The 10,086-nt window shown below is 42.0% G+C and overlaps 1 protein-coding gene across 2 annotated transcripts in view; it reads left to right on the top strand.

The window, feature by feature from the left end:
• Positions 1–8,124, top strand: part of Nek5 (NIMA related kinase 5) — a 48,275-nt gene extending 40,151 nt beyond the window's left edge. Inside the window, exons 18-20 of one of the 2 annotated variants that reach the window (XM_021219641.2) lie at positions 2,546–2,654; positions 3,100–3,217; positions 7,651–8,124. In XM_021219641.2, the coding sequence (XP_021075300.1) occupies positions 2,546–2,654; positions 3,100–3,217; positions 7,651–7,659 (236 nt within the window). In that variant the 3' untranslated portion in view covers positions 7,660–8,124. The remainder of the gene's footprint in view (positions 1–2,545; positions 2,655–3,099; positions 3,218–7,650) is intronic. The other variant, XM_021219640.1, reaches the window with a different exon arrangement.
• The last annotated feature ends 1,962 nt before the right edge of the window (positions 8,125–10,086 follow it).

Below are 10,086 nucleotides of genomic sequence, written 5' to 3'. Positions count from 1 at the left end.
ATCTAAAAAAAATTCTAAAAATAAAAAGAACTAAACATAAATAAAAAAGAAAAAACAAACAAACAAAAACAAAACAAAACAAAACAAAAACTAAATAGAATAATGCCAGATTTAAATGACATCATAAACCAACTAGATCTAACAGACAGCTATGGGACACTCCACCCAAACACTAAAGAACACATTCTGTTCATTTTCAGTAGCCCATGAACCTGTCTGCAAAATCAACCACATTTTAGGACACAAGGCAAGTCTCGACAAATTTGCAAAAGAAATTCAAATAACACCCTTCATATTATCTAACCACAGAGGAATAAATGCTGGACATCAATAGTGAGAGAAGTGACAGAAAGTTACACAAACTCATGGAAGTAAAAGGACATGGCACTGAGTGGAAGGAAACTGGGTCACTGGAGGAATCAGAAGGAAGTTTAACAAGTCCTAGTACTGAATGAAGATGGAAACATGACACGCCCACACCTGTGGGACACAATGCCAGCATTCGTGTTTTGTTTTTTGTTTTTTTTTTTTCGAGACAGGGTTTCTCTGTGTAGCCCTGGCTGTCCTGGAACTCATTTTGTAGACCAGGCTGGCCTTGAACTCAGAAATCTGCCTGCCTCTGCCTCCCAAGTGCTGGGATTAAAGGCGTGGGCCACCACGCCCGGCTCAACAATGCCAGCATTCGTAAGAGCAGAGGTTATAACACCACGTGCCTACAGAAGATACTGGGAAGATTGACTGTGCCTGAGGGTCTTAGAAAAATAAGAACAAACAACATTGAAAAAAAAAAAAAGAGTAGATGGGAAGAGAAAATAACAGGGCCAAACTAGTGAGACAGAAGGGACAGCAACAAAATATATTAAACTCAGTGTAAGGAAGAGTCGGTGCTTTGAAAAGCTGAGTTACTAATTCCACTCACCTCTAAAACCTCGTGAGCTGGGACTCCATAGTCCACATTGCTCTCAGTACTATTGTCTTCCAAGCGCCTACTAGGAGGACCCATTAAGCCCCACTTACAGCATTCAACCACTTTCCTAGTCCAAAGTTTCCCAAATTCCTCCAAGAAATTGCATGGGAGGGCCTGTCACCTCAGTAGCCCACTTCTTGATACCAAACTTGTGCATTAGTTACTTTTCTGCTATTTGTAGGCAGTTTTATAACAGAAAAGAGCAAGGGAGGAAAAAAGGAATACAAAGTGTACAGATGGAAGCAGAAGAGAACGTAATGTTGGAGCTATGGCTTGTGCCAAAAGAGGCCAGTTTTGAAACAGAATAAAGGGAGTGGTATTCTCAGGCTGGGACCCTACCCAGCTAATCCTGCAACTTGTGAAAAGAAAAAGCCTAAGGAATTTTCTGTTCCTATAAAGAAACAACAAAAGCTATGGAAATCTAATTCAGTTAGGGAGCCATACCCTATCCAAGCAGGCAACCGACACTGAGGTCTTGTCACAGCAATAGAAAAAGTAACTAAGACACCAGAGTAGATCTTACACAACCCAGGCTGGCTGCAAACTCATTTACCCTCCTGCCTCTGCTGTGACTCCTGGCAGACATCACCATGCCCAGATCCAGAACCTCTGAGATAAGAATGAGTACAGAGGGGCTGGAGAGATGGCTCAGCAGTGAAGAGCACTGACTGCTCTTCCAGAGGTCCTGAGTTCAATTCCCAGCAACCACATGGTGGCTCACAACCATCCGTAATGAGATTGGATTCCCTCTTCTGGTGTGTTTGAAGACAGCAACAGTGTACTCATAAATAAAACAAATAAATAAATCTTAAAAAAAAATAAAGAATGAATACAAAGACACAGCTATAAAGGCACACTTTCCGTTTGCTCTGCGGCCTCGTCACTTCTTGCACTGAGCATGGATGCACAGTGGTTTTACAGAGAGGGAGAACAATAGGGATGGTTCTGTTGTGGCAAGTCTTAAGTTTTGGTATCACACATTCCTTAATACTTCTATGTCTGTTCCTTATTGTGACACTCCCGTTTTTGTCTTCCTGTGTTGCCTAAGTTTTTAGTCCAGCGCCAAATAACTGAGTATTGCATGAATCGCTTTTCTCATCTCAGATACTAAATACTCAGCAAGAAGCAACTTGAGGGCAAAGGACTTCTTTTGGCTCATGATTTGAGGAATCACTGTCCATCGTGGCCAGGAAGGCATGGCAGAAGATGTCTCAGGGGTGGCGGGACCGTGTGCCAGTTGCTTGCCCACAGCTCAGGGAACCAGGAAACAGAGAAAGGACGGGAAGCAGGGCTGGATTGTAAACCTCAAGATTCTTTGTTCAGCAATCCACTTGCTCCATCTAGGAGCCACCGCCCAGTGGTTCCATAGCCTCCCCGTGTATTACCACTTCTGGTCCCGAGGGTTCAAACACATGAGCCTGTGGGAGACAATTCACACATAACATATCTATCTGCTGCCATCCCCGTCAGTACCTCGGTTTGCCATCATGAGTGGCGTTCACGGTGGGAGTGTGGGTATCTGCTGCTCCTCGAGTACACAGGTTAGTCTGCTTTCGTCTCTGTCATTCCTTCCAGTAGTAATAATCAAACCACAGATTCCCAGAGAAGACAAGGAAGAGGTAGAAGTAGCCATGGGCGTCATGGCGGATGGTGAACAGCTGGAACCAGGGTTGGATGAAGATGACATGTGAGTAGTGCTGTGTACAAGTGAGATGACTCAGTGGTTAAGAGCACTGACTGCTCTTCCAAAGGTCCTGAGTTCAAACCCCAGCAACCACATGGTGGCTCACAGCCATCTAATGAGATCTGATGCCCTTTTCTGGAGTGTTTGAAAACAGCTACAGTGTACTTACATATAATAAATAAATCTTTAAAAAAAAAAAAAGAAGAAGAAGATGTAAGCCCATAGAGATGTAAGGCCATAGAGAACTAGCTAAGGAGACCAAGCTTTACATGATACGTGGATTTGTTTGGGCTCTGTCTGCCTTTTCCCTTCTTTGCTGTGTGCATGTGTGTGTGTGTGCAGAGATGCATGTGTGTCTATGTGTAGCAGATTTTTTTTTCTATTTTAGGGTTGAATTGTAAGTTTGTTTCACACCAATATCTATAATCCTAACACTTGAGAGTTACAGGCAGGAAGGCAGGGGGTTCAGGAATTCAATGTTAAATCCAGCTACAAGCAAGATCAAGGCCAGTCCGGGCTGCATGGCACCCTGCCTCAACTCTGTCACCCCACTACCCCTGCAAAGGGTGAGCTGCATCATATTAAATATACATGCCACATTTTCTTTATTTGTGCATTGATGATGATTATGGATCTTCATATCCATGAATTATTACCCATTGCAGCTGACAGGTAGGGTGCATTTCCACTGTTGGGTGGTGACATGCTAGCTACCCAGATGGCTCTGTCTTGTTTACTCTTTCTGTTTTCCTGTCTGTCTTATCTGTCTGTCTGTCCGTCTCAATCTCATCTCCCCCACTTTGAGACAGATTTTTCTCTCCTCCCTATCCCCCAATAAACAAACCAATAAACATCTTGTCCTTCATCTGTTGTGTGGTGTGATGTCATAGAGGTACATCTTGCCCCCAAGGTACTGTTTACCTCTCCCTCCTAATGATAGCTCTCCACGTATTCACAGCTTTTATTTGAAACAGGATTGGTCTCTCTCTGTTGCTAGGCTGGTATCCAAATTATCTCAGATACATTTCCCATTTAGCCTCCCTTGTAGTGAACAGACATGTTTCAATGTGCCTGGCTGTTGAAAAGAAATTTTCCAATATTATTATTAAATTTTCTTCTATAGGTACCACTTAACTGTCTAGTTGTTATTGATATAGTTTTATTTTTTTTCCTTTTGAGAACACTAGGGAGTCAACTAGGGCTTTATATGTAGCTATTTAAATGATCTAATGTTTATACCAATAGGGATGGGATGAGTGGGGGGTGGATGTGGATGGGGTGGTGTAAATTGAGGTTAAAAAAAAAACTTTCTAGCTCATCAGGTAACCTTATTTTCTGAAATATACACACAATATCGGTTTGCAAGCCTGATCCTACAACTAAACTGCCAGCTCTTTAGAAATCTCTTTCTATCTGGGTCAATCTAGCTGTCTTTCCGAGAATACTGTTTTACCTGTGTCCCGCCTTCTGCTTCTCTGTTGCTTTTGCAAGTCCAAAGAGAAAATCCCTATAGGTTACCCAGAGACCCTTCCATAGAGGCTCTTCTAAGTAGGGGTTGGGGCAGCTCAGGATCATGAACTGACATTGCCTCTGGTCACAGAACCAAAACCTCTCCCAAGCACCTTGTCTTAAAATAGGAACTTTCCATTCTTCAGCATTCTTATCTATGGAGGCTTTTAGAGACACACCTAAAGTGCATTTATGCATGTTCAGATAAATCCTATTTATTTATTTATTTTGAAAGATTTATTTATTATATGTAAGCACACTGTAGTTGTTTTCAGACACCCCAGAAGAGAGCGTTAGATCTCATTACAGAGGTTGTAAGTCACCATGTTGTTGCTAGGATGTGAACTCAGGACCTCAGGAAGAGCAGTCAGTGCTCTTAACTGCTGAGCCATCTCTCCAACATCTACAGATAAATTCTTATATACTCTTTTAAACTCCTATCTGGGTATCATCCATTGGGTTTTACATTTAGACTATGTATTCTTTTCCCCCAACATACTTGTTTTTTCTCACATTCATATGTTCTAATTTTATCAGTTTGAAGTTATTTCCTATAATAAATTTGGCAGTACTGAAAATCAAACACAGTATCCCACACATACATGCCAAGTCTTCTACTACTGTGTCTCAGCCTCAGTCCCCTAAGGTTTTAAGTGCATGTTGCACATTAATTATTCCACTGAGCACACTTGCTTTATGAAAGTTTATCAACATCTTCTATAGGAATAACCTCACCTAGAGTTAGTTCATCATCTACCTTGTTAGTGAAGAATCAGGACTGGGTGTCTAACTCAGTGGCAGAGCATGTAGAGAGCATGTAGAGAGCATGTAGAGGACATGTAGAGAGCATGTACAGCACATGAAGAGAGCGTGTAGAGGAAAGCATATAGAGGACAAGTAGAGAGCATTAGAGAACATGTATAGAGCATGTATAGAGCATGTAGAGCACATGTAGAGAGCATGTAGAAAGCATTAGAGCACATGTAGAAAGTATGTAAAGAACATGTAGAGCACATGTAGAGACCATGTAGAGCACATGTAGAGAGCATGCACAAAGCCCTCATTTGATTCCCAGCACTGAAACAACCCATGTTGTCTGTGTTTACCCACTAGATTTAGTCATATATTTTCTAACAACAGTTTGTGGCCTTATTTTGAAGAGTTATTTTTTCTTCCTTTCCTGTCTCTGTATTATTTCTTTCATATCTAATAATCTGACAGGCTCTTGTTTTCTTTGGGTCCTGCTTTATTCCTGACCTTTGGAAAACAGGGGGCATGGGGCTAGGAAAAAAATTCCAGTAACATAGCTTGTCTGTTTCCAGTAACGTAGCGTGTCTGTTTTGTCCCAGTCTTGGTGTCTTAGGTACTGTTCTATGGCAGTGATAGAACTGCATGATAAAGGGAGCTTACAAAAGGAAGCATTCGAACTTACAGTTTCAGAGGTTTAGTCTGTGATCTCACAAAAGGGAACATGGCGGCAGGCAGGCATGTCACTGGAGCAGTAGCTGAGAGCTTACATCCCAATTTGTAGGCAGGAGGGAGAGGGAGAGGGAGTGGGGGGGAAGAGGAGGAGAGGGAGAGAGAGGAGAAGGAGAGAGAGAGAGAGAGAGAGAGAGAGAGAGANGAGAGAGAGAGAGAGAGAGAGAGAGAGAGAGAGAAACAGAGAGAAACAGAGAGAGACAGAGAGAGACAGAGAGAAACAGAGAGAGACAGACTGACAGAGAGACAGAGACAGAGACACTGAATGTGAATGACTGGACCTGGTGTGGGCTTTTGAAAGCTCAGTGCCCACCCTCAGTGACACACTTCTTCCAACAAGGTTATACTTTCTAATCTTTCAACAAGTTTCACCAACTGGAAAGCAAACATTCAAATATATGAACCTACGGGGACCATTCTCACTCAAACCACCACACTTGGGGAAAAAAAAATCCCACAAGAAATTTATAAGCACAGACTTGAGTTTGTTCAGACTTGGAGTTTGAATCACAGCATTTGGGTGGCTTAGAAACCCCCACATTGGTGTTGTCTGGCGAGGGCTACATCCTGGGCTCAGACATTGTCTAGCTGTCCTCACTGAGTGGAATGGAAAGCCAGCCCAGCAGGCCCCCTTTAGAAAAGCTGTGTCCTGTTCACTAGAGCTCTCCCTTCATGGCCTATCACTTCCCAAACAAACCCTGTAATTTTCCATCTTCCTATTACAGGTTTAGAATTTATCTGGATGTTTATGACCAGCAGTGTTTTAAAGGATGCTCATCTGTATTTGCTTTCTCTCAAGCATCTAAACATGCTCAAATCTCTCCAGGGCTGGACTCTGGGCTTCTGGTCCCTTGTCACCTCTCACTGCATTCTCAGTCCATTCTATGGTGGCTCCTGTAGTCTGGCACTCCTAGGAATGGGGGAACCTTTCTCCAAGGTCATCTTTTGCCATGAGTTACCAGAGCACACGGTCATGTCTCTGTCTTCATCTGGCTCCTCCCTTGGTTAATTATAGCCACACATTGCTTAATAATAGGACTAGGTCTTAGCAATGCAGTTAGGTGATTTCATCTTTGTGTGAACTTCACAGTATGCACTTACATGATCCTATGATCCTATATGGCACAGGTCAGTCATTTCACAAGTCCTCTTTTGTTTTTGTTTTTCTGGACAGGGTTTCCCTGTGTAACTCTGGCTGTACTGGAGCATGCTCTGTAGACCAGGCTAGCCTTTGCCTGAGTTCTGGGAATAAAGGCCTGCAGCACTCACTATGCTTGGGTCACACAGTCTCTTGCCATAGTCAAGAAACACTACCCACAAGATGCATGAGACTGATCTAGTCTAACAGTGTTTCTGTTTTTTGGTTTTGTTTTCGTTTGTTTTTGTAGCAGGGACTCAGGTATCCTAGATTGGTTTCAAACCTACTATGTAGTTAGTGATGACACTGAACTTCTGAATCTTCTACATCCTGTGTGGACCATAGGGATGCACCACCATCTTTAATCATTGCTGTGTTTTAAACCTAAGACTTCATACATTCGAGGCAAGCGCTCAACCAACTGAGCCATATCCCCAGGCCAGTGCAAGATTGTTTTACAGTAAACTTTTTTTTTCTAAATAGGAGTAAACATGAGGACCTCAGTTTGGATCCCAGCACCCACCTAAAACAGGCATGACTTTGTAACCCAGGTTGTGAGCAGAGACAGTAGAATTGTTGGCTTAGCAAGATGCTAGTTCCAAATTTAATGAGAGACACTATCTTAAAGGAATAATGTAGACTGATAGAGCGGGACACCCCATGTCCTCTTCTGGGTGCTGCATGAATGGAGATAGGCAATTGCACTTACACACACATTCAGTCACATCCTCCTCCCTTCCCAAGCCAATTGATATAAAATGTTACCTGATGAAAGTCTGACACAGAATGCTCAGGTGGAAGCAGACACGAAAAAGGAGACTCGTTTTTCTGTTTTTCTGTTGTAACATTGGTTTTGACTGCTTATTATTTCAGAAAATTTGAAGAATCTGAAGATGAGCTGAGGAGTGAAATCATAGAATCCCTAGAAAAACTTGCAGCTTCCACAGAAGAAAGGGGACAGGCTCCCAGCTCCTCTAAGAATGTGGAGTCAGGAGAGAAAGAAAAGACAAACTTGCCAGTCAAGAAACTCCAGTGAAGGTCTGGAAGCTGTTTTTGGCCTGTTTGATCTGTATGGCTAAGACCAAGGTTCACCAAATGCTAGTCATGATGTGTAAGTGTGAACAGTCCGTTCCCCATCCATGGGGATCCATGTCCTTAAAGAAAAATTCACTATCTTACTGACTTTACACACTTTGTCCTGCTCATGCTCTTGGGGGACAACTCTGATGAATGTTGTTTTTTAGCTTTAATTCCATCTATTAAACCGAAACCATTTGTTCTTATTTCCATGTGTTTGTCTTTAGAATAAAACTCGTAAGAAAACAAACAGCTTTGGTTTTGTATGGCAACTACTCTACTGGTCCTTGCTCCAATGGTACTGAGATTGTATCAAATCTTCTTCCACTTCCCTTCTAAGGGACAACAGCAGATTACTGGAATCATATTGTTTTCCCAAAAGATAGGGTGATCTTAAGACTCTGGGGTGAATACAGAGTTAGAAGAACAGAAGTGAGGTAAATTGCAGAGAGTTTTCTTCTAGAAAATTATAAAAGTTCCAATTATAGTTATGTCACAGTAGTTAACTTGAAAAAAAAACACAATGCACTTTAAAAAAAATTTATTTATTTACTTAATGTACACTGTAGTAGTCTTTAGGCATACCAGAATTGAGCATCAGATCCCATTACAGATGGTTATGAGCCACCATGTGGTTGCTGGGAATTGAACTTAGGACCTCTGGAAGAGCAGTCGGTGCTCTTAACTGCTGAGCCATCTCTCCAGCCCCACAGATGCACTCTCATTTATTCATAACAAGGTTTTGTAGCCAGTGATTCTTTTACACAAACATATTCTGAAAGTACTGGTCCTTATTATAATTTTGCTTCTATGCTTACCCTCTAACATTCTCTGGAAATTATTACAATAGAGTATAAATGTAATTTTTCTGGTGGAACAGCTCAGAGATAAGGTACATGCTTAGCATGCATGAGAACTTGGGTTTGATCTCTAACACTCAAACCAAGTATGTGGGATACATCTATAGCTAACTTGCTTTAAAGGTTCATAAAGAGCCAGAAAAATGGTCCAGTCTTAAGATTTTTTCTTCCAGCAGATCCAGGATGTTCCCACTCTCCCAAGAGCCATAGGCTACTTAATACAATCCCCAGTACCGGACATCAGAAGCCTCTTTCCGAGCTGTTGATAGGGGAGATTAAGAGACTCTAAACAATTATAGCCTATTGCTATTAACCTTGTTGCCTCCCAGAAGTTGAAGGACATTCGCTATAGCTGAAGACATCCCAGTTTGGACACAAGACTTGTAGGAATCAGGGTGATCTGACTGAAAGCTTCCTGGGAGCTGGATCTCAGAGTACTAGAAGGTGCTTTGTAAGCTACCAAAGGAGGGCAACCAATAGTCTTCCTCAGCTGTGATGCCTATAAACACAACAAAGACCGGCATGGCAAGCAGTCCCTAAAGGCGTAGGAGTGGTAATTATATATTGATGGTAACTATTAGCTGCCAAATTGAATGTAAGGTACCTCCCCCTTCAGAAGGGAAATCACACCTTATTAGTGAGGTTATGGGATTTGGAGAAGAATGTATTACTTACTGCTCCCTCTACAAGTCAGGCTATTTCCTAATTGTATTCTGAATACTTGCCTTTGTAGTCACAGTAAGTGTAGCTTTCACTTCTGACCAAAGAAGCGTCTTTTATGCAGCACGTAAGAACCATCACAGGCTAAATCTGGCCAAAATATAGAGAACAACTGTCTGTGGGGCTCTCAGTCCCAACTGAAACACCTACAACACTGACCTAAGGCTCAGTGAACATTACAGAGGAGAGGGACAGAAAGATGTTTAAGAGCCAGAAGACCAGGTAGTCTGCTACAATATTCTATCTTCTAGATATGACAGGGAATCTACACCCACAAAGTATCAACAATATGCCCAAACAAGACCTAAACAATAACCACACCGTGAGTTGACATGTTGAAGAAGTTGTATATGGTCCAACCCTCCATCAGTGGTTCTCCAGCTTCCTAATGCTATGGCCCTTTAATACCTATAGTTCCCTCATGTTCTGATGACCCTCAATCACAAAATTATTTCACTGCTATTTCATAACTATAATTTGCTATTGTTATGAATTGTAACGTAAACATCTGATATGTGACCCTAAAGGGGTTAAGAACCACTGCCTTAGATAAAGAGCTACAGGGAATTAATGAATGCTGAGAGAGAATTAGCTCTCCTCAGGGGTGAACCCCCTAACTGGTTATCCATTACCATCTCTAAAAGCAAATACA

Source organism: Mus pahari, chromosome 19, assembly GCF_900095145.1.
Source record: "Mus pahari chromosome 19, PAHARI_EIJ_v1.1, whole genome shotgun sequence".
NCBI lineage: Eukaryota > Metazoa > Chordata > Mammalia > Rodentia > Muridae > Mus > Mus pahari.
This window is presented reverse-complemented; position numbering and strand designations above follow the sequence as displayed.